The 25928-nt window shown below is 42.6% G+C and overlaps 2 protein-coding genes across 2 annotated transcripts in view; one reads left to right on the top strand and one right to left on the bottom strand.

Moving 5' to 3' along the window:
* Positions 1 to 254: 254 nt before the first annotated feature.
* On the bottom strand, positions 255 to 12447 carry METTL6 (methyltransferase 6, tRNA N3-cytidine). Its single transcript, XM_082258826.1, has 5 exons — positions 12132 to 12447; positions 5633 to 5767; positions 2923 to 3093; positions 2700 to 2841; positions 255 to 406 (listed from the first exon to the last, which is right to left on the bottom strand). The coding sequence occupies exons 1-5, from the start codon at positions 12429 to 12431 to the stop codon at positions 258 to 260; spliced, it is 897 nt and encodes a 298-aa protein (XP_082114952.1). The 5' UTR covers positions 12432 to 12447; the 3' UTR covers positions 255 to 257.
* Positions 12448 to 18190: 5743 nt separating this feature from the next.
* Positions 18191 to 25928, top strand: part of EAF1 (ELL associated factor 1) — a 34035-nt gene continuing 26297 nt past the window's right edge. Inside the window, exons 1-2 of the mRNA XM_082259488.1 lie at positions 18191 to 18419; positions 23811 to 23905. Of these exons, the coding sequence (XP_082115614.1) occupies positions 18314 to 18419; positions 23811 to 23905 (201 nt within the window). The 5' untranslated portion in view covers positions 18191 to 18313. The remainder of the gene's footprint in view (positions 18420 to 23810; positions 23906 to 25928) is intronic.

A 25928-nucleotide genomic window follows, 5' to 3' on the forward strand; every position in this document is an offset into this window, starting at 1 on the left:
CTAAATTAGATAGGAATTTAACCAGATCCAACAACCAGTCAAGGTATGGACTGATGAACTTTTTTTTTTTTTTAAATCGCTGGTAAAAAAAAAAAAAATATATTTATTTTATTATAAAAACATACACAGTAGTATACTTAAGGACATGATTCAGAAAAGAATGAACAAATTAAATAGTTTTTGAAAATAAAAAAAAAATTTATACAAAAAAAATACATTTTGTAAAAAAGGTTTTAAAAGCCACATGCAAAAGGAACTTAAAGCATCTGCAGAGGTTTATAAAATTTGCTCTGAACAAAGACTCTTGGTACACATAGGCCCTCTTTCTTGTTCACAGTCTCTCGTAGAACATACTCATTGGAAATTTCTGTATACCCCGCTGTTGTAAAGAGACATTGCAAAAACTCTGTAAGAAAGAAAATAAATAATTAGGGCTAAAATCCAGGCAGATAAAAAAAACAAAAAAAAAAAACCAAACCAAACACACACAGTACAGTATCAGATCTTTAGCAGGGGCGTCATTATTTATTTTTCTTTTTTAGTTTGAGCAGTGTAAGCAACAGTTTTTTTTTTTTTCTTGAATTAACCTCTATCAGCCTATTGTGCATCACAGCTTAGGCAGATGAAGGGAAAAGCAGCTCAAGTAACCAGTTGGGTGTTCTGCAGTGCAAACAGCATGTTGACAAGAGGAGAGAGCAGAGTACAGAGATTTGTTCAGAAGTCCACTGCTTCTCCTTTCACTGTCCAGTTACAGGGTTGGAGTGGGAAAGAAACCTGTAAGGCTGGGTTAAAATATATGCGGCTGCAGTTTGCAGTCCGGTCCGTTTACCGGTTAAGATGCAAATTTTTCCTTGAATTCGCACCTGAACTGAACCCAAAAATGCACAGTTCCCTTTTAACCACTTCCCGCCCGCCCTATAGGCGATTGACGGCGGGAAAGTGGTTGCATTATCCTGACCGGACGTCATATGACGGCGGCAGGATAATGCGCCCGGGGTGCGTGCAGAGCGGCGACCGGTGATACGTAGTGTCACACTGACACACCGCATCTCCGATCTCTACTGACGTAGGCTCTTTACCGTGTGACCAGCCGTGTCCAATCACGGCTGGTCACATAGTACACCGGAAGAGCCGTTGATCAGCTTTCCGCAGTATGTGCCTGATAGGCACGAGTAAAGGAGAGCCGATCTGCGGCTCTCCTGACAGGGTAGGGGTCTGCACTGGTAATCAGATCTTTGATTACCAGTGCAGACCCTCGAGGGGGGGGGTGCCACTAGAACCACCCGGGATGCCCACCCATGACCCCAGGTATGCCCACCCATGACCCCAGGGATGCCCACTATGGCCACCAGGGATGGCAATCAGGGCTCAGGGAACCCGCCAGTGCCCTCCCCATCAGTGCTGCCCGACAGTGCCCATCATTGCCATCTATCAGTGCCGCACACCAGTGCCCATTATTGCCCACCAGTGGCGCCTATCAGTGCCCACCAATGCCGCCTAACAGTGCCCACCAATGCCGCCTAACAGTGCCCACCAATGCCGCCTATCAGTGCCACCCCATCAGTGCCTCCTCATCAGTGCCTGTCAGTGCCTCCTCATCAGTGCCTCCTCATCAGTGCCTCCTCATCAGTGCCTCCTCATCAGTGCCTGTCAGTGCAGCCTCATCAGTGCAGGGAAAAAAAAAAAAAAACTTATTTACTTAATTGTATAACAAGTAAAAAACTATTTTTTTTTCAAACTTTTCGGTCTTTTTTTTTTTTTATTTGTTTACATAAATTTGGCGTAGGTGCAGTGTTGCATGACCGCGCAATTGTCATTCAAAATGCAACAGCGCTAAAAGCTGTAAATTGGCCTGGGCAGAAAGGGGGTGAAAGTGCCCTGTATTGAAGTGGTTAAAAACCACACCGCGGCCGTCCCAAACATGTGCGAACCGGCTCTATTGAGAGCCGGTCACATTCACGTGTTATGCAAATTCGATGCATTTTAAAACGCATCCAATTCGCATTTATGTGAACCCAGCCTAAGTGAAAGTAAAAAACTAGAGCAGGGGAAGATCAGGTCCCTTCAGGGCTGTTAGCATGTAAAGCAGCTCTCATATAAAATTAGCCATTTGCCTGGAGACCAGCTTTAAGCTGATTAAGAATATTACTGGTGTCACAGGCACTGCACAAAATTCAGCTTATAGCAAAACTGTTTCTATGTTCTAATGTTTGTTCTTTATTACACCTTTTTCCTTTAAATGCTTATATTACAGAAGTGGGAACTTGCTTATATTTTGCCTATCTAATCAGTATGCTTACTTGAAGTTCAGTTCATTCAACTTTACAAGCATCTCTGAACTGATAACACAGCCTTGGCATATTACACATATAATATATCTCAATATATAGTGGTTCTCTACTTTATGGCTAAATCAGGGACACAGCAGGGATTCAGATCTGTGTCTGGGTGAATGGTAACTGACAGAGACAGTCTGCAGATCACCAGTGGACTATGCGGTAATGGCTGGAAGGCACTGCTTTGGCGAACCTATCCTTAAAGTATCTGTCTGGATCACGAGAGTTGAAGCATACTGTTCTCTTAAAAGAAACTTCCATGCATCAGAAGAGACAGCCGTCTTTCCACGAATAGAAGTTTTCCATGACTGCATTTTAGCTCATAGGATAGCATTAAAAATCCAACTAAAACAGATGGTTCACCTGTTGTGAAAAAGTAAGATCGCGTCCCATCTTGTCTTACGTAGAAGTTTTCCCCAAGCTTACTTCCTGGTTTGAAGCGTATCATGGCATGATCATGCAACCCATAGTCTCTGAACAAAACACAGCCACCGGGTTTCAGCACCTGCAAGAAAAATGTTCCTTCATTTGGGTTTATACAAAGTGTACATAACATTTTAGGATTTTTTTGTAAAATGCAATGTACCTTGTAAATATTACTAATAGCAAGATGCATTTTATCTGGATGGATAGCAGATAGGACAAATATTAAGGTGGCGACATCCACGCTTTCTGCTGGTACATTCTCTGTTAGATTGTCCTTGGTCAGATCACACTGGAAGGCTTTGCAGGTATTTGTATTGTAAGATGGGTTTTGCTAAGAATGCAAAAAAAGAGACCAAATTCATAACTGTGCAAAATCTGAGTAAACAGTTTGATTTTAATACTGATTTTTATACTTTCTGGAAATGGTTGCAGCAGATAATGAACTAAAAGGGCAAAGCAAGCAAGAAAGAAAGAATGTAGTTTCTAAACTGTATCGACCTTCACTGCTGTTACATCTGCCTTTGGCCCTGAGGCGCTCTGTTCCCTCCAAAGTTCCTCTCTATTAGGTGTCATGCCAGCAATAAAGTTTATGCAGTTTAAAACCCAGAACAAAGTGGTCTCACAAGCTCCTTAAATTGAATGAAAAGGGTGACAAGTCTTATTTACTAATTATTCTCACCCTAGAGTACCAAACCCAAAGGCCAAAATGCACAGTTACTTTAAAGGCAGAAGGTTTTCCTGTGTGCAGAAGCCCCCTTCAGCCCTCCTAATACTTACCTGAGCATGTCTTTATCCAGGATGTTGCAGGACTGTCTAAGCTGCCTGGGACTCCCCTCCTCATTGGCTGGGACAGCAGCGCGGCACGATTGGCTCCCGCTGCCGTCAATCAAAATCATTCAGCCAACAGGAGAAAGGGGGCGGGACCACCATGTCACAGTTCCGTGTCTGAATGGACACAGGGAGCTCTGACCCTTCTTGGGTGCCCCCATAGCAAGCTGCTTGCTGTGGGGGCACTCTTCAGGGAGCAGGAGAGCTGAAGAGGGACCCGCGAAGTGGAGGATCCGGGCTGCTCTGTGCAAAACCAACAGCACAGAGTAGGTTAGTAGAACATTTTTTTTTTTTTTTTTAGTTGCTGACTTTTAATAAACAGAAAAATGACTGGAGCTCCTCTTAAAGTGAATGCAAGTCTCTTATTTTCACTTTAATAGGAGCTCCAGTCACTTTTCTGTTTATTAAAAGTCAGCAGCTAAATAAAAAAAAACTGTAGCTGCTGACTTTTAATAAAGACACTCAACTGTCCCAGGATCCTGCGATGTGCTCACCCCAGCCGTTTGTTTCGTCTTCTGTCCCTAGCTCTGGTATCTCAACTGCAGGCACTCAGTTGTGACAGCTTGCGGCTCCACAGTCGGGTGCCCTAGATGGCTGCGTGAGCAGTGCTGCATATTCTGAATGGTCCTGCAGTCTTCTGGAACCTGTGACATGTTCCAGAAGACATCGGGGAGGGAAAGGGGGGGGGGCTGGGGTTAGCGTGGGAAAGGAGAACCTCCGCTCAGATTGCCTAGGCTCCCCTCCTGGAAAAAAAGTGCCATTTCCTAAAAAAAAAAAAAAGAAGAAGATTATAGTTGAACTTCCTCTTTTGGGGTGAAGCTGACATTTTTTAGCAAGTTTACAGCTAGAATCATTGTAAGCTACCTTGGTATTTATAAGATCAACATGCAGTGCAATCAATTAAGAACTGCTTGTGAAGCTTGTAAAAAGCCAAGTGGCTTTTGCCAACACCTTCTGAGATGTGTGAGCGTACATACACCAGTTTTTTTACATCATTAGTAGGCCACGATCTAACACTAGGAAGAAGATGCTGACTCAAACTGAGAACATATTCAAGCTGGAGGCATCAAATGCGGAGAAGCTGCAAACACAAGCTATGCACTGGTTCTGTTACTAACCTTATTGGCAATTAGTTTATGTAAAATTATTTTGTTTTTGTCTTCCGTTGCAGTAGTATGTTGTTCTCCTATATAGCAAGCGTCAGGCCCACTTTTTAAAATTTTACCATTTGGCAAGTATTGAAAACAAGACTGCATATTTAAATAATGCATCTCCATACATACAAGAAACGAACAAAAAATACTTCTCAATATCCATAGATAAAATTTACAGAATCACTTAAAGCGGAGTTCCGGCCACAAAATCGACAATCGATTTTGTGGCCATCCGCTTGCTTTTCTTCACCTGAAAAGGAAATGGATAGTTAGGATTTTTTTTTTTTTTTTTACTTACCTTGTTATTGTAGAAAGAAATACTCACCTTTCTTCCACTTCCTCACTCAGCGGCCGCGGCCCGCGCCGTCACTTCCGGTTTGCAATGATTCCTGGGAGCTGAACGTCATCGCTCCCAGGAATTAATGCGACGGCACCGGCCCCGCTCGTCACTTCCGGTGCGACGCCGCATTCCCTGCTAAACAGCTTCTGGGCATGCCCAGAAGCTGTGGAGGAATGCGGCGCCGCACCGGAAGTGACGAGAGGGGCCGTTGCAGGCGCATTCTGGGAGAAGAAGACAAGGAATAGGATGCAGAAGAGGATCACGCTGGCTTCAGCTGCCCACAACAAAGATGGCAACGCTGGAGAAGAAATTTTAAAAGTGAGTATTTCTTCTTGCAGGTAAGTGCGACCCGGGACAGATCAGAGGCTAGCCATTGTGGAATGTACTAGCCTTGACTGTACGGGGGTATGTTCATTGAAATTTTTTTTTTGTGGCCGGAACTCCGCTTTAATATATTATTCCAAAATGCCACAGAGTTTCTCATAAAAATACAATAGCAACATGACTATGAAAACATAAAATACTGGGAAATGTCAATGAATACAAACCTTCACAAACTCCACAGCTCTAGGAGAAAAGTCGCAGGCATACACAAACAGACGTAGATCCTCTTCTAGAAGTGGAAACAAACAGTTACCCACACCACAGCCCGCTTCTAGGATAGTTAGCCTTTGGTTCTCAAACTGGAATGAAAAATCAAGCCACATAGTAATTCACCATACACTGCTGAAATATAATGGAAGACCGCAAATTTATATGGGATGAGGCATTACAATCATTGGCAAATTAGAAGAACAAAGAAAGTTTGTGATATTGTCAGATCCCACTTCTGTTTCAGAAAATAGGCCATTATTTTCCAAAATTTCAAAAAACAGAAAAAAGTCTGGGTTACTCTATAAAAGTCAATCAGATTTTAAACATCTTTTTGTAGGCTTGGAAATTATAAAGTGAAGGAGATCATAATCTCATACCACCTAGGAGGATGGTATAGCTTGTCAGGTGGTTACATGTACAGCACATGCTAGTACATGTTAGAGACATGTACTGGAAACTAGGCCTGCACGATATTGGAAAAAAAATATATTGCGATATTGTGGGACCCGTCCTTTATATGGAGAAATATAAAAAGGGGTTGGCTGCAGCCCACTTCAGAATATAACCCTGGAAGGGGTTATATAATAGATTATAAAAAGGAAGAGGAAGTGATTGGTGCTGCCAGTATATATGTGAAATACAATAAATAATCTATATTGACATGGTGTGTATACAAAAAGGGAAAAGTAGATGTATGTATGTATGTATGTATGTATGTATATGTAGAGGAAAATAAATTATTAATATATAAATATATAAATCACCTCTGAATTATTAATAATTTTTTTTCCTCTACATATACATACATCTACTTTTCCCTTTTTGTATACACACCATGTCAATATAGATTATTTATTGTATTTCACATATATACTGCTACTGGCAGTGGTGGTAAGAGGCTGGAGCGGTGGATTAGAAAGGAGCACAGCCGCATGCCATACATTACATTACTCACTCGTCTCGTGCAGGCTGCAGCCCGCCCCACACGTTCAGTGAGTCTCACTCTCCGCCCTAGTTTTCTCAATGGCACATTCAGGGAGCCAATCACGCCGTGAGTAGCGGCACAGCGAACCAATCAGGTGTGCAGGCACGCGTGATTGGTTAGCTGTGCAGCTGCTCACGGCGTGATTGGTTGCCTAAATGTGCCATTGAAAAAACTAGGGCGGAGAGTGAGACTCACTGAACATGTGGGGCGGGCTGCAGCCTGCAGTGGATTGGATGTGTGAGTTCTCCTCCGACCTAACACGGAAGTCTGCGAGTCCTCCTGTCCTCCTCCGAGTCCCTCCCCCTGCCTATGCAAATATCGTGACCTCGGCGATATGAATATCGCCTACGGCCACAGAACGATAGTCGATATCATATCGACTATCGTTCAGCCCTACTGGAAACTCACACACATTGCACTTTTATATATGCTTTTAATACACAATGCAGTATTTCCTTTGAAAAGGAAAACATTCAATTAGAATTCCCAGCAATTCTGTTCCACAGAATCATCTATGTAAAGTGGTTGTAAACCTCAGACATGAAATTTGAGCAAAGCATAACCTTCTATGGTGTGTCTGTGTCTCAATTAAGAGCACCAAGTGTAATTTCTGTCTGCTGTTGCCCTCCTCTGCTATTAGCATGAATCTCTTTCGACAAGCTTTCCTGACATCAAGAGAAAAAAAAAATGACAGGAGAGGGAGCTCCAGCACACAGCCTGTGATTGCAACCTCAGCACTGTTCCTTTGTGGAGTGTGTGTCTATTCGATCCAATCAACTGTCAGAGTTCTGTAGTGTGTAATTTCAGTTCTTCACCCACTTTTTCCTGACAGATCAGACACGCTTTATAAAAATTCTGGACTGTAGAGAAGACTGCAGATAAACAGGTACAACATATGCAGGATGATATTTGTTTAATCTCTGTGTATCACCTGAGGCAAATCACATCACTGAGTATACAGTGCCTTGAAAAAGTATTTATACCCCTTGAAGTTTTCCACATTTTCTCAGGTTACAACCAAAAACATAAATGTATTTTATTGGGATTTTATGTGATAGACCAACACAAAGTAGCACATAATTGTGAAGTGAAAGAAAAATGATAAATGTTTTTCAGCATTTTTTACAAATAAATATCTGGAAAGTGTGGCATGCCTTTGTATTCAGCCCCCTGAATCAATACTATGTAGAACCACCTTTCGCTGCAATTCTTTTTGGGTACGTCTCTACCAGCTTTTCACATCTAGATAGTGATATTTTTGCCCATTCTTTTTACAATAGCTCAAGCTCTGTCAGATTGGACAGAGAGCATCTGTGAACAGAAATGTTAAAGTCTTGCCACAGATTCTCCATTGGATTTAGGTCTGGACTTTGACTGGGCCATTCTAACATGAATATGCTTTGATCTAAACCATTCCATTGTAGCTCTGACTGTATGTTTAGGATCGTTATCCTGCTGGAAGGTGAACCTCTGCCCAAGTCTCAAATCTTTTGCAGACTCAAACAGGTTTTCTTCTAAGATTGCCCTGTATTTGGCTCCATCCATCTTCCTATCAACCCTGATCAGCTTCCCTGTCCCTGCTGAAGAAAAGAGCATCCCCATAACATGATGCTGCCACCACCATGTTTCAAGGTGGGCATGGTGTGTTCAGGGTGATGTGCGGTGTTAGTTTTTCACCACAAATAGCGTTTTGCTTTTAGGCCAAACATTTTAATTTTGGTCTCATTTGACCAGAGCACCTTCTTCCACATGTTTGCTGTGTTCCCCACATGGCTTCTCGCTAACTGCAAACAGGACTTCTTCTAGCTTTCTTTCAACAATGGCTTTCTTCTTGTCACTTTTCCCCAAATGCCAGATTTGTGGAGTGCACAACTAATAGTTGTTCTGTGGAGAGATTCTCCCACCTGAGCTGTGGATCTCTGCAGCTCCTCCAGAGTTACCATGGGCCTCTTGGCTGATTCTCCAATTATTGCTCTCCTTGCCCAGCCTGTCAGTTTAGGAGTATGGCCATGTCTTGGTAGGTTTGCAGTTGTGCCATAACTCTTTTCATTTTCAGATGATGGATTGAGCAGTGCTATGTAAGATGTTTAAAGCTTAGGATATTTTTTTTTTTAATATAACCTAACCCTGCTTTAACCTTCTCCACAACTTTATCCCTGACCTGTCTGGTGTGTTCCTTGGTCTTCATGATGCTGTTTGTTCTCCAAGGTTCTCAAACAAACCTCTGAGGGCTTCACAGTATTTATACTGAGATTAAAATTACACACAGGTGGACTCAATTTACTAATTAGGTGACTTCTGAAGGCAACTGGTTCCACTAGATTTTAGTAAGGGGAATCAGAGTAAAGGGGACTGAACATAAATGCACGCCACACTTTTCAGATATTTATTTGTAAAAAACTTTGAAAACCATTTATCATTTTCCTTTTACTTCACAATTATGTGCCACTTTGTGTTGGTCTATCGTATAAAATCCCAATAAAATACATTTACATTTTTGGTTGTAATATGACAAAATGTGGAACATTTCAAGGGGTATAAATACTTTAAGGCACTGTATGTAGGGGTTTACAACCACTTAAAAAGCACACCTCAGGCCATTCCGGTCATAAGCTGCATGACAGTGGAAACCACCCACTGTTGCCTGGACAGTTCATTTTTGTAAAATGTTTGCCCAAAATGTCTGCTCTTCTGTCCTGCCTATTAACAGAGTGTCACTGACCAATACGAAAGCCACTGATTACACTAAAAGGAGAGAATAAACACCAACCAGAACAGATAAGCAAGAACAGTAAGTGGAGGCTTTAGGGGAGAAAGACCATTCACTATTATTATGCAACAAGAGGTTGCCTAGTCTAGTGAGATGATTTGTGGGAGTTGAGTTAGGGGGGTCAGAAGGTCAAGACTGGGATTTAACACCATGTTAAAGTCGCCTAACCAGATTGCGGGGGCAGCTGGGTGTTATGTAGCGCAACGGAGTTATTTGTGCATCAAGCGTTTATCAATTTCCAAGACAGTCACAGTGTTCAAAAAACAGTATAATTTTAGAGAGATGTCCTGAAAAATGAATCAGAGGACTTTACCAATATGCTTCGAGGTTTTAGAGAGGTACATAATTAAATACATTGCGGGACTAGGCAACCTCTTGGGGAGGGGGGGGATGGCCTGGAGCATGATGGAGTAGGAAGCTTGTGAGGAGAGCTCCATCTGCTAATGCCCTGTACACACGCATCGATTATTGGCCGGGAATTTTCGGGCCAACGTCCGATAGGCCGTTTTTCGGCTTGTTAGTATGATGCTTCCGACAACCGACTCCGACTTTTCGGCCAAAAAAAATCTGGTGTGCAGGCTATAAAATTTTTGTTGGCCAACAACACAACGGCCGATTTTCCGTCAGTCAGTACAGATTTCAGCAGACAAAAATCTGATGAGCAAGACTGGGCATGCTCAGAGAAGAAAAAATACACACGGAAAGTAAACCAGCACATGACATCACTTCTGAAGTAGATTTTTGTTGGCCGAGAAAATTCGTGTGCAGTTTAGGCACATTCCAACCAACAAAACACCACTTTGGACAAAAGTCGGACGATCAGTCGGCCCGATAATCGTTGCGTGTGTACGAGGCATAACTATCCTTTCCCTCAATATCCTGGAAATTATCCTGCAATCTACTCATCGACTTTCACCCCAGAAGATTCCTACACCTATCACATATGCCGCTTTCACCTAAGGCGTCTGAAGCCAGCTCTAAGCTCTATAAATTCAGGCACAAGGAGAAGAAGGAGGCCTCGGGGGCAGATGGAGGTGCTTCGACATCTGACTTCAAGCCCCTGGCCATAGAGACAGTGAGAGTGCTGGAGGCAATCTCCATGTGCTAAAAAGCCCTCACTGCTAAGATTGATAAAGTGGATATCTCCCTCATTTGCTAGGACCTTACACAAGCTCCTGCACAGAGTGACTGAGGCTGAAACCTGTATTGGGAGGACAGAAGACCAACTAGAACCACTACAGCACCAACTCCAGCAACAGAGAATCGCCTTCGTCGCTGCAACCTTCGCTTTGTGTGCCTCCCAGAGGGTGCGAAGGGCGCCAACCCTGCCATGTTTCTTGAAAACCTACTAATTACAACGTATGGTAGGGTGGCATTCTCTACCACTTTCGTGGTGGAAAGAGCCCACCGAATGCCCGACTGCCGACCATCTCAAGGAGCACACTTTCATTGCCAAGATGCTCAACTAGAATGACGAGACACCGTTCTGCGCCAGGCAAGAGAGAAGGGCAACATCCTGTTCCAAAACACCCACATGGCAGCCTTCCCCGATTTTTTTCAGCGGAGGTCCAGCTTCCATTTAGGCTCAGAGTAGAGGTGGAGGGCCGAGTCCAGTTTATTGAAGATCCTGAAATTGGCATTCAACTGCCTGGATCAATGGTCAGCGGACCACACTGCTCCAGCCTGATGCTTACCCGCACTCCTCCGTACTCTTTATTTGCTCCCCATTATGTTCCATTGGTAAACCAACACCCCACTGTGCCTTGTCCCGTAAGCAGATACCTCATTCTTCATATGCTAACACGATCTCTGCGCAGAACTATTATAACTCTGAAAATACCTTTATTTCCACCAAACTACCTTCTTGGATTCTGGATCTGGTCCACAAATGACCGTCCTAATATTTATACTTCTACACCCATCCTACATAATGTCTCTACTGCTGACTGTGCCCGTCCCCTATAGGTGCCTTACAACTTATACATTATTTTCTCCATCACCACTTTGAGTTGTTTTTCATAAAATTACTGTCTGGGATTTCCCAGACATCCACAGCACCTCCCCTTCCCCCTCTTTCACATTGTAGATCACTGGGAGGTGTGACCACTTTGTGTCCTTGAACCCATAACACTCTTCAGCGTGGGGGTCATCCCCTACAGTGGCCTGACGGGCTGGATAAGGTAATGTGCGTTTCAACTTTTGGTTATATGTTGGCCGAGAGAAGGGGGGGGGGTTAATTTTTCTGGTTCTGATGTGTTATATAATGAGCATTTGAATGTATGTTCTGTTATTGTCAATTGTAATGCCAGTGATGTGTTTGCAGGTTCATGTGAAAGTACCTATCCAATGACGCTCATTACTACATCTAGTTTTATGGCTCTGGCTTCACCGTGTGCGTTGACTCAGAAAGATAAAGTACTAAATCAGTAACTACCCGTCACCTGTCAGGCCATGCAAAAAATGTGTGTAAATCACATAACTGGCTGTATAGAATTACAAATACTTTGACCGGTAAAACAGTATATACGGTCTTCCTCAAGTTTAGCTTCAACAACCACTGTGCTAGTAGAGGCACATCCATTTGTGAATGAACAAGGGGTTGAAAGATTTCTCATTACTTAGTAGTAAAACTAAAACAAGTATTTATTCAGACTTTCATATCTTTAGGTGTTCACAATACTGAAAGAGTTGTACTTACCTCTCTACAGGCTTTGAGTTCCTCAAACTCTCTTGTTGTCCAATGTCTGTCCTTAAAAAAGTTTGTGCTATTTCTTTTATAGAACAAGTCCCAGTTCTTCTGTGCATCTGTTTCTAGTTTCAGTCGCTTAAACTCCGATACCAGAACGCTATCATTTTGCAGCTTTTGTGCCACTTCAGGGCTAACGCTTATCACTTGGTCAGCTTTCTTCTGAAATTCTACTTCTGCTGCAGAAGCTATTTCACAGATAGAGCCATTCTTTCCTATGGAGTTTTCCCCTTTCAAGGCACAGGAATCCATGCTTTACAACTACAGTGTGGAATGATTAAAGAAAAACTTAAAATCAGTATCACAATATTTTTCTAAATTCAATTATTTTTATTGTTTTTTTTTTTTTTCAACAGATCACAAATAAAATTTTTCGAATAATCATAAATACAAAAGCTATTATTTTAGTCAGTATTTAACACAAGTTGTTATAGAGTTTTCAACTTCGATAGAAGGCCATGTTAGACTTAAAGGAGTTGTAAAAGGCAGAAGGTTTTTTTTTATCCTAATGCATTCTATGCGTTAAGATAAAGAAAAAAAACTTCTGTGTAGCTGCCCTCTAGCACCCCCTAGTACTTACCTGAGCCCCATCTTCCTCCACCGATGTCAACAAGTTCCTCAGCCGTCAGGGACTCTCCTCCTGATTGGCTGAGACACAGCAGTGGCGCCACTGGCTCCCGCTGCTGTCAAAGTCAGTTAGCCATTTAGGAGAGAGAGAGGGGGTGGTGCAGAAACAGGGCTCTGTCTCTGAAGGGACACAGGGAGCTATGACTCAGCTCGGGTGCCCCCATAGCAAGCTGCTTGCTGTGGGGGCACTGTACAGAAGGGAGGGGCCAGGAGAGCCAAAAAACTAGACTTTACAATCACTATAAAGTGATTATAAATGATAACCTTGTAAAATAAACCAACCATTCTGTTTAAAATAGAAATTAAAAGGCAAAACATTTTGTATAGCTATAAAAAAGAACATTATAAATACCCTTTTTCTCTTTTTTAATATAAAAATGACACATTCCCTTTGTTCTCAGCTACATAAGAGCTGGGGGGGGGGGGGGGGGAGGAGGAGGAGAAGCACCAGCAGCACACTGAGCTTCCCATTAAATGGCTGTGCAGCGAAGGTTTGTCAGGACAAGTCCAATTATTGGAGGAGAGAAAACGGAGTTCCCAGCATAGCTAGAGAACTGACCACGCTGTGTTCTCTTGTTTAGTGTGGTCAGTTTTTAATAGGAAATCAGGACTGGCAGGAACACCAGGGATTTTTTACATAAAGGAAGCAATACAAAGAAAACAGGAGACTTTCTCATGCAAGTACATGGCACAGCAGGCACATTTTAGGAATATGAAGTTTTGGGGTAACAAACGCTTTAAAACCCATTGACAGCCCTACTCCAGATAACAAATAAAAAAAAAAAACGAAATACATAGTTGAAATATTTATATGGGAGTCATTTGCTTGCAAGTGGATTTGTATTTCTGTCTATTCAGTCCTGAGATTTTCACAGCCCTGTAAATACAGAGATTTTGTAGATCCTAAAGTTGAAGATTTATGACAGTGCCCTAGCCTAAGAATTACACACCCCTACCTACCTGACAGCATAGTCATATCGGTGACCTTACTTTCTGTACCTGCAGGACAGTAAAAGCAGCGTGTATATGCAGTAAAGCATTCTTGCTCTACTCACTGTGGAACCTAAGGGGTTGATCCTCTGCATTGTGTAAAAAGCCTGTTTTATCCTCTCTTTTCTGATCCTCCCAATCTTCCAATGTCCCCAATCCATCTGTTGATAAAACAGAGCCTTGGAGGCACTCTGCACATGCTCAGTTTGTGAGAGGTTTTTTTTTTTTTAGGGGGGGCATGTGATCAGAACTGGGATAATCAGCACTGTCCAGACAGAGAGTCAGGGGTCCTGCAACCTCATAGGACAGTCAGAGGGGAATGAAAACTTCTCCTAACTTTAACCAGTGCTTGGCAGGACACCAATGTATACTGCTGATGAGAAAAGGTATTTAGCAGTTTATATTTATTAAATAATTGCATTTCCATATTCTGTGTAGCGTGAGAGACCAGATATAGTGAATGCAGGCTCCTGGGTTAAGTAATACGGCAATTTGGCAGGACAGGCAGGCAATTAGTATTTTCTTTTACAGAAGAACGTATTAGTCCCCATTCACACTAGTGCGACTTGTCAGGTGACTTGGTCGCCTGACAAGTCGCGATGGGTCGCCTGCCATTGATTAGCACAGGATCCGTTCTAATAGGAGCGACACAAGTCGCTCCGACTTAGAAAAAGGGTCCTGTACTACTTTGGGGTGACCTGGAGGCGACTTGCATTGACTTCAATGATATGAAGTCCGTGCAGGTCGTCCGGCAAGTCGTGTCGCCCCTGTGTGAATGGGCTCTTAGCAGAATTAGAAAAAAAAAACTGTATACCCAAAATGCAACAGAACATTTTTTTTTAAATATAAGCAGATTGGGTTAACAAATAGTATAAACAGGAAAAGGCACAGCGGTAGAGATTGTAGCCTATAAGGCCTCTTGCAAACGATACTCCTGTTTGAGCATCTACTTTTTCAGTCTCTTTTTTTAATGTATTTGCGTGTATTTTTGCGCAAATGCTTTCGCGTATTTTTTGCGTTCTTGTTCTGTACTTTATGTAAATGGACATTTGCGCAGATTTACACGCATGCGGCGTAAATTACTGACCAAAAATGCAGATTTTTCTAGGTTTTTTTTTACTGAAGAATGCACGGTGCTCATTTATGCTCCTGTGTGCATAGGCACATTACAATGTATGGGCTGTATTTTAGCTCAGTAAAAAATAAAAAAAAAGCGGTACTGAGCTTTTTCAAGCTGCAGTGTGCAAGAGGCCAAAACCTCTAAATAAAAACAGGAATGCAAGCAGGATAAACATTTCATGGAGTATGGGAGGTTCAGAAACCTAGCTTATGGTAACTGTAACAGGGCAAAAGTTGTTATTAAAAGCGGAGTTCTGGCCTTGGAAAAGATTTTTAGATAAAAATACCCCCGGGACAGTCAGGGCTAGTACATTCCACAATGGATAGCCTCTAAACTGTCCCGGGTCGCACTTAGCTTTTAGAAGAAATACTTACCTTCAAAATGTCTTGTCCAGCGCTGCCATCTCAGGTGTGGGCAGCTGAAGCCAGCGCGTCCTCTTATGCGTCCTCTTCAGCGACGAACGGAGTCCCAGAATGCCCTGCACCGGCCCCGCTCATCACTTCCGGTGCAGGAGCGTCATCCCTGCACAGCTTCTGGGCGTGGATGAGGACGGATCGCCTTCATTTTCTCTTTAGTGGAATGGATCGGATTTAGGCAGGTGTAAACAGACAGAAATCCGTTTATACCCGCTGGTCTATAGGGGTGAATGGACCGTCTGATCAGGTCCACCTGAAAACCTGACAGGAAGACCTGATCAGATCAGTCATGTGATAGGGGCGTGAATGCATCAATTAGACCAGGTTTACGCTTCTGGTTGAGAGGGTTTTTTTTTTTTTCTGTTTTGTCTGCACAAGTGGAGGTGAAGGGAAATCTCCCCCTCGGGACAGAGAGCAATAAAATAAAATGACAGGCGTTTTAACCCTCCTTACTCTACTCAAAACTAAAAAAAAAAAGTTTTGGCGTATACATATACTTTAGACCCCTTTCACACAGGCGGACTGTTCAGATCCACCTGTCAGTTTTTTTGGCGGATCTGAACGGTCCCCCCCATGCATCCCTATGGGGCATCGGATGTCAGCAGAGACATGTCTGCTGACATCCGATCCGTCAAATCTGGACGGATGGAAACCCTATTTTCCATCCATCCAGCGGATTGGATCGGATGAGAACGGACCGACGGTCCGTTCCCATCCGATTCCCCCATAGAGATGTATGGGGCTCTGACAGCTGTCTCTCCGCACACAGTGCGGAGAACAGCTGTCATTCTCCTGCTCAGCGGCGGATCCTGGATGTGTGTCCTGGATTAAAGGGATGAGGGGGCAACCCTGATTTAACCCTTTGATTGCGCTGGATAATAACCCCTTCCCAGCCAGTGTCATTAGTACAGTGACAGTGCATATTTTTAGCACTGATCACTGCATTAGTGTCACTGGTTCTCACAAATTGTCAGTTGGTGTCTGATTGTCTGCCATATCACAGTCCCACTAAAGCCCCAGATTATCGAACGATCTGTCGTCCGTTATTATCAGATTATCGAACGATCTGTCGTCCTTTTTTTGTGGCATGCTTGTCTGATGTGGAAAGTGAAGGTTATTTTCATACAAATTTTCCCGTACGACAGAATTCTACATCAGAAGTGATGTCATGTGTTGGATTGTTTTGTATGTGTTCTTTCGTTTCTGAGCATACCTAGTCTTGCTCTTAAGATTTTTTTCAGACGAAAACTGTACTAATGAGACGAAAATCGGACGGGTGTTGACGTACGATAAAAATGTTATAGCCTGCACATCCAGTTTTTGTCATCCGAAAATCCGTAATCGGCTGTCGAAAGCATTATACTAACAATCCGAAAATCAGCAGATCGTTCGTCGGACGAAGTTTCCCTTCCGATTTTCGTATCGGGTGTACGGGCCTTAAGTCACTGATCGCTGCCATTACTAGAAAAAAGGGAAAAAAAATATTCCAGTATATATCCCAGTGTTTCTCAACTCTGGTCCTCAGGGCACACTAAAAGGCCAGGTCTGCAAGAAAACAGAAATACGTCCCAGGTGATATCATTTGCTGCTCAGTGATTGCAGTACTCTAGTCTGCATCTCCCCAAGGTAACACTTAAAATCTGGCCTGTTAGTGGGTCCTGAGGACCGGAGTTGAAAAACAGATATATCCCATAGGTTGTAGATGCTATAACAACATGGCATAAACCAATCAATATATGTTTTTTTCTTTTAACCAAAAATATGTAGCAGAATACATATTGGCCTAAATATATCAAGAAATTTGATTTTTTTTTACCTTTTTATTGAATATTTTTTTTATAGCAGAAAGTAAAAAAAATGTTTTCAAACTTTTCGGTTGTTTTTGTTTATTGTTCAAAAAAATAGCCCAGTGGTGATCAAATACCACCAAAAAAAAGCTCTATTTATGAGGAAAACATGATATAAATGTCAGGTGTACAGCATTGCATGACCGCGCAATTGTCATTTGAAGTAACGCAGCGCCGTATTGTAAAAAAACAGCCTGGTCATGAAAGCGGTTGTAAACCTGAAAACGAAAAAAAAAAAAAACCTGCAAGACAAAGGCATAATGAGCTAGTATGCATCGCATACTAGCTCATTATGTATTACTTACCTTCAGAACGAAGCCCAGACACGGACCCCCGGACATCGCTGCGGGTGCTGCCATGATCCCTCGGCGTCTCTTCCGGGTTCGGAGGCTACGGTACTGTGATTGGCCGGAGCCGCGATGACATCACTCCCGCGCATGCACGCGGGAGTGATTTTCCGGCAAGGAAAACTGGAGGTCCCCCTGGACCTTCAGAGCGCATGTGCTGCTCGCGTGAGCGGCTGCATGCACTGCAAATATCTCCTAAATTATTTGTACCTACAGGTAAGCCTTATTATAGGCTTACCTCTAGGTAAAAGTGTCAAAAAGCGGAATACTATCGCTTTAAGGGGGGGCGTAAATCTTCCGGAGGACAAGTGGTTAATATGTTGGGGATTATAGGAACAAGCCCACGCTAACACAGGAAAACATGCAAACTCCATGCAGATGTGTCTCAGGGGGGTAAAAACCTGAGCCAAGACTGCTAACCATTTCCTCCATGCTACCCCAACAAGCAGACATACCTAGATTCCCACACTGTCATGAAGAAGCATTGCACTGATCCTCGTTCACCAAGCACAGCTCTTCAGAGGCCCGGGCCTGCTTCTGGAAGTCAGAGACAGCTTACAGAAAAACTCTGCCTGTCACCACAGAAAAGCGAATACAGCGGGGGGAACCATTAACCATATGGCCTGTTCCCCCCGGAATATTATTCATGCTGTACAAGGCCGTACGTCACCGGGGTAACCGAGGACCAATGGGAAAGCCAAAGCTGCGCATGCTCGCTGGGAGTATAGCGCGTAGCTTGCCGACGTGATTATTTGCATATCGCTCGGTATATACGGGATCCGTAGGAATGAACGGGACGCCCCCACCACCGCCTTTGGACCGGGAGGAGCACACTCTGAGGCTAGGAGAGAGCTTCGAGAAGAGGCCGCGCTCCTCCTTCCACACAGTACGATGTGAGTACCGGGGAGTGACGTGCGCGGCTTAGACCAATCCCAGGCCTTGTTTACTGATTGACGTCATGTCTTCTTCTAATGACCGCTGTAATGTCCATACATGACAGGGAGCCGAGCTTAGCCTTCGTGTTGTGTCTATAGATAACAATGGGCTGGTGTTCGCCATCCTATTGTGTCCTGGTCTCTCTATAGAGGACAGTGAGCAGCGAAGGATCGAAGCTGGGGGCACTTCATGTTCTGGGGTCTCTCAATATAGAAATTCAATTATATGACTAATGAAAAGGAAAATTAATGATAAATTTGTTTTAAAAAGATATGTTATACTCCGAAGAGGACACTTTTTATTGATTGTAAAAATCCACATTACACCGGTCATTGGAACTGGCAAGTCATATATCAGTTCTAATAAATCTAAAGTGCCAGCGCTTAGGATAAAAATGTATAATCAATAAATATCAACTAAATGGCGGCTGCTGCTGATAAAAGGGGGGTTCCTTTAAAAATTAATAATAAAATTATGTATCAGCGCTGCTCCGTGTGTTGTTTATTAAATTTACCAATAGATATCTCAACCACACAAATTCTGATCTGTGCTAATAAATAAAGTGATATAGTGCTAAATTATTTCCATAAATAACAACTCTCATAAATCCATATAAAAAAAAATATATAAATGTGCTACACAAATTAAGTGCAATATTCAATAATAAAGTGTCCAGTGCTCAAGTGGTTAAATAAATTATTAGAAGAATATAAAAATTATAAGAAGAATATAAAAATTCATATGATATTCCAAGGTGCTGAGTGCAAAAAACAAATCCTCAGAAAAAGTGCTCAGTGCTTGCTTTGCCAAGAAAAGACATCCAAAGTGCAATCAGGTGCTCCCCTCTCGGTCCCCTACTCACCAGACAATATTAATATAAGAGCCTTATAAGATAATCCTCACTGGTTGGGATCAAGGGAAGCCACCAAACATGGATATATACACCGGAGCACTCGCCAACTAGCACCATCCAGGATCGATTATCCACGCACGATTTAACATGAAAAAAGAATAGCCTTCATCGTGCAATATATTCAAACTCTTTATTCACACGCTAAAAAGAATACACTTACAATGTTGCAGTCAGTAATCAGCCTTCACATTTCCCCATGCTTAAGCCGTCTGACTTACGTACTACGCAATTTTCCGGTTTATGCGGGTGGAACGCACCGCCATTGTATGGCGTCCCGCATTTTCTTTTTTTTTTATAAATCTGCAACAATGTCAACAATTCTGTGTTTTTCTGTCAGTATGGGGTGCTATGTGTACATTCATGAGGTTGAAGAATGAACTTAAACGATTTTAGCAAATGGCTGCAATATAACAAAGAGTGAAAAATTTAAGGGGGTCTGAATACTTTCCGTACCCACTGTATTCGCACAGATCAGAATTAGTGTGGTTGAGATATCTATTGGTAAATTTAATAAACAACACACGGAGCAGCGCTGATACATAATTTTATTATACTGTATATCAGTTCTGCATCACAATACAATATTTACTATATTACACAATATTCATTCCTGCACTGAGCATCTGTTAAAGAGGAGTTCCACCCAAAAGTTTATCTGATTCCCCTCCCCCTCCATTTCCACCTTTTGGGGGGGGGGGGGGGCAGGTACCTGTTTTCCACAAGTACCCTTTCCCCACTTCCATCAGCCCTCACCTCCGCAACGTACGTCACCAGTTCGGCTCCTCCTCCCTTCCCTGCTGCCGGGCCAGTAAGAGAGTGCAGCGTGCTTCACGCATGCGCAGTAGGGAAACGGCTGTGAAGCCACAAGGCTTCATTGCCGAGTTCCCCTACCAGCAATGACTAATGACGTACCCCTACGTCACTCTGCCTGTAGGGGCCTGACTGCCGCAGTAAATAGTCATGCGACGGTCGGCAAGTGGTTAATTGCATTGTAAATGAAACCGTTACATGTACAGTGAATCTAAAAAGTCTACACACCCCTTTTAAAATGCCCAAAAAAAAGCGCCTGAAAAGCTCACGAAAACCAATTAATGCTTTCACAATTAGGCAGTGCGCTGGGGGGGGGCGGTGAAAAACACCTGCAAGCAGCATCTTTGGAGCGCTAAATAAAGCACCTCAAAAGCGCTCCTCTCCATTGAAATGAATGGTAAGCACCTAAAAAGCGCACTAAAACCGCCTCAAAATGTTTTTTTTGAGTCACGTGGCTTTCAAAAAAGCACACTGTTAACGCCTCAAAAGCACTTGAAAAGCGCCCATCATTTTATGGGAAGTTTTCAAGCACCTCAGTGGGAACGCAGCCTGATTTTAAAATAAACGAGACAAAGATAAATCATTTCAGAACCATCTTTTCCACTTTTAATGTGACCTATAAACTGTACAACTCAATTGAAAAACAAACTGAAATCTTTTAGTCTGCTTTCACACTGAGGCGCCCATAAAATTACAGGCGCTTTTTAAGCACCTTAAAGGCATTAGCAAGGCAGTTTTTTTAAAGGCCCTTGTGACTCAAAAGAACCATTTTGAGGCGCTTTTTGAAGTGGTTTTCGTGCGCTTCCCATTCATTTTAATGGAGAGGGGTCCTTTTGAGGCGCTTTTTTTAGCGCTCCAACCATGCTCCAAAGATTCTGCTTGCTGCAGTTTTTTCACTGCCCCAGTGTGAAAGCATTAATTGATTTTAATGGAAATTGGTTTTCTTGAGCTTTTCAGGTGCTTTTTTTAGTGCAAAAACGCCTCATAAGTGTGCACACCCTCATAACTGGGGATGTAGCAGTGTTCAGAATTAAGCAATCACATTCAAACTCATGTTAAATAGGAGTCAGTATACATCTGCCATCATTTAAAGTGCCTCTGATTAACCCCAAATAAAGTTCAGCTGTTCTAGTAGGTCTTTCCTGACATTTTCTTAGTCTCATTCTATAGCAAAAGTCATGGTCCACAGAGAGCTTCCAAAGCATCGGAGGGATTTCATTGTTAAAGGTTTCAGTCAGGAAAAGTGTACAAAAGAATTTCCAAGGCATTAGATATACCATGGAACACAGTGAAGACCGTCATGATCAAGTGGAGAAAATATGGTAAACAGTGACCTTACCAAGAACTGTACGTTCCTCCAAAATTGATGCAAAGAGGAGAAGAAAACTGGTCAAGAGGCTGCCAAGAGACCTACAGAACATTAAAGGAGCTACAGGAATATTTGGCAAGTACTGGCTGTGTGGTACATGTGACAACAATCTCCTGTATTCTTCATATGTCTGGGCCTTGGTGTAGAGGGGCAAGACGGAAGCCTTTTCTTACAAAGAAAAACATCCAAGCCTGGATACATTTTGCAAAAACAAATCTGAAGTCTCCCAAAAGCATGTGGGAAAATGTGTTTTGGTATGATGAAACCAAGGTTGAACTTTTTGGCCATGTTTCCAAAAGATATGTATGGCGCAAAAAAGTGCACATCACCAAAAGAATACCATACCCCCAGTGAAGCATGGTGGTGGCAGCATCATGCTTTGGGGCTGTTTTTTCTTCAGCTTAATCAGGGGCCTTAGTCAAGGTAGAGGGAATTATGAACAGTTACACATACCAGTCAATATTGGCACAAAACCGTCAGGCTTCTGCTAGAAAGCTGAACATGAAGAGAAATTTCATCTTTCAGCATGACAATGACCCAAAGCATACATCCAAATCAACAAAAGAATGGCTTTACCAGAAGAAGATTAAAGTTTTGAAATAGCCCAGCCAGAGCCCAGACCTGAATCCGATTGAAAATCTGTGGGGGGGTCTGAAGAGGGCTGTGCACAGGAGATGCCCTCGCAATCCGACAGATTTTGAGTGTTTTTGCAAAGAAGAGTGGGCAAATATTGCCAAGTCAAGATGTGCCATGCTGATAAACTCATACCCATTAAGACAGAGTGCTGTAATAAAATCAAAAGGTGCTTCAACAAAGTATTAGTTTAACCCCCCTAGCAGTAATCCCGAGTGTTGCTCGGGGTTAACTTTCAGTACCAAAAGCGGTAACCCCTAGCCACACTCGGGATTACCTCGCAATGTTACTCACCTTCCCTGCGCTCCCCCGCAGTCCTCCCCGGCATCCTCACACTCTCTCCCCGCTCTGTGCACAGCCGATTGCCGACACTTGCCTTCCGGTTCCCTCCTGCAAGTGTTGTGACGCAGGGGGGAGGAACCGGCGGCAAATTCAAAAGTGAAAAAACACAAATGACATGATACAAAACTGTGATCCTAACAGATCACACTGTATCATGCCATTTCACCACAGGATTGCAACTGGTGACTTTTCCAGTGCTTTGTGCCTGGAAAATTGAGAACGACCATGGCATCCAAAAAGCGTTCTTTTTGCGCAAAAGCGCTTTTTTCGACGAACTGGAAAACAGCGACAGCAAAACTGAGTTACTTGAACTGAGCGATAGCGATTCATGGGAAAATTCATCTTCAGGTACGGAAAGTGAGGACAGTGACAATTCTGATGTCTCTTTCTGGGACATAGCTTGTGGAATTCGGGAAGTATATCAAATGATTCTCCAGAATTTCCAACGGAGCGATGTGCCAGAAAGAGACATCAGAATCGTCGCTGTCGTCACTTTCCGTACCTGATGAGGAATTTTCCCACGAATCGCAATCGCTCAGTTCTTCAAGTAACTCAGTTTTGCTGTCGCTGTTTTCCAGTTCGTCTAAAAGCACTTTTGCGCAAAAATCGCTTTTTGGAAGCCATGGTCGTTCTTAATTTTCCAGGCACAAAGAACTGGAAAAGCACAGGCAGGGCACTGGAAAAGTCACCAGGTGAAATCCTGTGGTGAAATGGCATGATACAGTGTAACCCGTTAGGATCACAACTTTGTATCATGTCATTTAGTGTATTTACATTTTTTAAATTGCCGCCGGTTCCACCCCCCTGCATCGCAACACTCGCAGGGAAGCGGAAGACAGGTGCTGGCATCAGCCGAACACACAGCGGGAGGACAGCGGGGGATCGCAGGGGAAGGTGAGTTTTAAAATGTAAAACAGATTTCCATGCAAAAGAATGTACCGCTGTTAGCACAGAAATCTGGACATAATCCGACCGCCAGGGAGGTTAAGGGTATGCACTTATGCAACCATATTATTTTAGTTTTTTATTTTTACTTCCCTCCACCTAAAATATTTCAGTTTGTTGTTCAACTGAGTTGTATAGTTTATATTAAAGGTGGAAAAAGTTCTGAAATTATTTATCTTTGTCTCATTTTTTTTTTTTTTACATCACAGAAATCTGACATTTTAACGGATGTGTAGACTTTTTTTATATCCACTGCATATTATACAGTTTGGACTTTATAATGCAGAATTTTGCTGAATGAGAAATCCCTAAACTGAATTATCCTTTTTCTTCTAGATGATTTTAAGCCAGCGTCTATTGATACCTCCTGTGAGGGAGAACTTCAAGTCGGCAAAGGCGATGAAGTCACCATAACTTTACCACATGTCCCAGTAAGTCATAGTTTTTGTCTAATTTGAATGTTTTTGCATTTTTTTTTTCTTAATCAGGGGTATTAGAGAGAACCTAACTTCAAAGTTGAATTACCTGGGAGTTGGTGAGGCAGGTAGGTATTGGAGTGACCATGATTTGGCGTCACTCATTCTGTGGCCACATTTAATTGTGATTTTAAAAAACATGGTAAACAGGTTATGATGAGAAGGAACTACATCAATCAAAAAGGCCTCCAACTAAATCGGTGTCTTGTACAGTAAAGCCTTCTTTGAATGTAAGTTATTCACGTGTCTCATTCCATCACATTTCCCAAAAATTTGAGGATTTTTCGTCATTTAAGTTAAGTGGGTGGAGCCATGCAAATAACGGCTCAACACCTTTTTGGCCGGATGGGCATCCAGAACCTGCTGGTGTGTAGCATAAATATAGCCTAATATTTTAGAGCCAATAATTCAAAACTGCATACAGACAGCACATCAATATAACCTTATAGGGTATGTGATGGAATGGGACATGTAAATACTTTCCAGTTTTGTCTTCTTGAGTCCCAAGTCCTACTCCATATAAGACTTGATTTCCATACAGTGCACTGATAACCAAATAGCATAAAACAGCTGTATGCAGTTTGCAATTGAAGTTGTACATAAATAGAGATCGAACCTGGCAAGAATTTAAAAAATAAAAACGTTTTAACCAGTTCCGCCCAGCCTATAGACAAATGACGGGCAGGTGCGACATTCGTCATTCCGGGTGGACATCATATGACATCCTCCCAGAACACGACTCGCGCATGCCCCATGGGCTGCGGTGCAGATCACTTTCCCGGGGCCACTGTCGGTACCATGTGATCTAGTGATCGACCGATATCGGATTTTCGTTGCCGATACCGATATTCTGGCCATTAAATATCGGTATTGCCTGATATTTTTGTACATTTAAAAAAAAATTCATTTTTACTCTTGACAGGGACTGTTGTGGAGGGATCTGGGGTTCTAAAAGACCACAAACCCCTCTTCTGCACTTAAAAGCATTTAAAACAGCCTTGGTTTTGAATGCTGTCCTTTTTTTGAATCTGGTGCCGAATACCCGGAAGTGTTGTCATGACGGCTTTGATCTGGTCTTTGACGGCCGTGCTGGTAGGATGTCCAGGAGACCCGGGCGAGCCGTGGGAGGGGCGTCTACCCTCCCGCTCCTAGTAATGACAGCCGAGCAGCTTTTCAGCCGCATCAGTTGTCATTATGAGACAGCCGACCATTGGCTATGGACGCTGGTACCGGGGTGATGCCTCTAGCTGCAGGCATCATTTCGGTACAGCACTTTCCCAAAATATCGACAATATCGGCAACCTCAGGGGCCGATTCTGATATATCGGGGAGAGTGCAGATCGGCCCTCGATATATCAGCTTTGCCGATAATCGGTCGATCCCTAATGTGATCGCTGTGACCAATTACAGTCGAACACATGACAATTGTAAACCGTGGATGCCTTTCATTCATGCCATTAATTGTGTACAATTGTGTTGCTAGCTCTGATTGGTCGTAGTGATCTGATCACATGGTACAGACAGGGCCATCTGTACCATGTGATTAGCTGTGGCTAATCACAACAATACACACTGAATCCGTTTCATTCAGAAACAAAATTCACTGGTGTAGGCAATCATAATGTGTAAAAGAAAGAAAGAAAAATACGGATCCCTTCCCCAGAGTAGTGCAGTGTTACTATGGTAACACTGTATTGCTCTGGTCAAAGTGTGTTTAAAAAAAATCGTTTAAAAAAAAAAAAAAAATGTAATAAAAAAAAGAAAAAAATTTAAAAAAGAGAAATATTTAATAATTTTTTTTATTATTATTTATTTTATTTTTTTACATGCTGTCACCAGTCTGTGTTCCTGATCACCGCCATACCAGTTCTATGATGTGGCTGTATGCACTGGTGACAGTATGCCAAAAAAATAAATTGTGGGAAAAAAAAAATATTTTTTAAAATGTTCTTAATTTTGAAATTGTGACCAAAAATTA

This window comes from Pelophylax lessonae (assembly GCF_965119305.1).
Source record: "Pelophylax lessonae genome assembly, chromosome: 5".
Lineage (NCBI taxonomy): Eukaryota > Metazoa > Chordata > Amphibia > Anura > Ranidae > Pelophylax > Pelophylax lessonae.

Coding starts and splice junctions, on each gene's coding strand:
- METTL6 (XM_082258826.1), bottom strand. CDS start 12,431: ATGGATTCCTGTGCCTTGAAAGGGGAAAACTCCATAGGAAAGAATGGC. Junction 3,094..5,632: donor GAGCTGTGGAGTTTGTGAAG/GTTTGTATTCAT, acceptor TTGCATTCTTAG/CAAAACCCATCTTACAATAC. Junction 407..2,699: donor ATCTTACTTTTTCACAACAG/GTGAACCATCTG, acceptor TCTTTCTTACAG/AGTTTTTGCAATGTCTCTTT.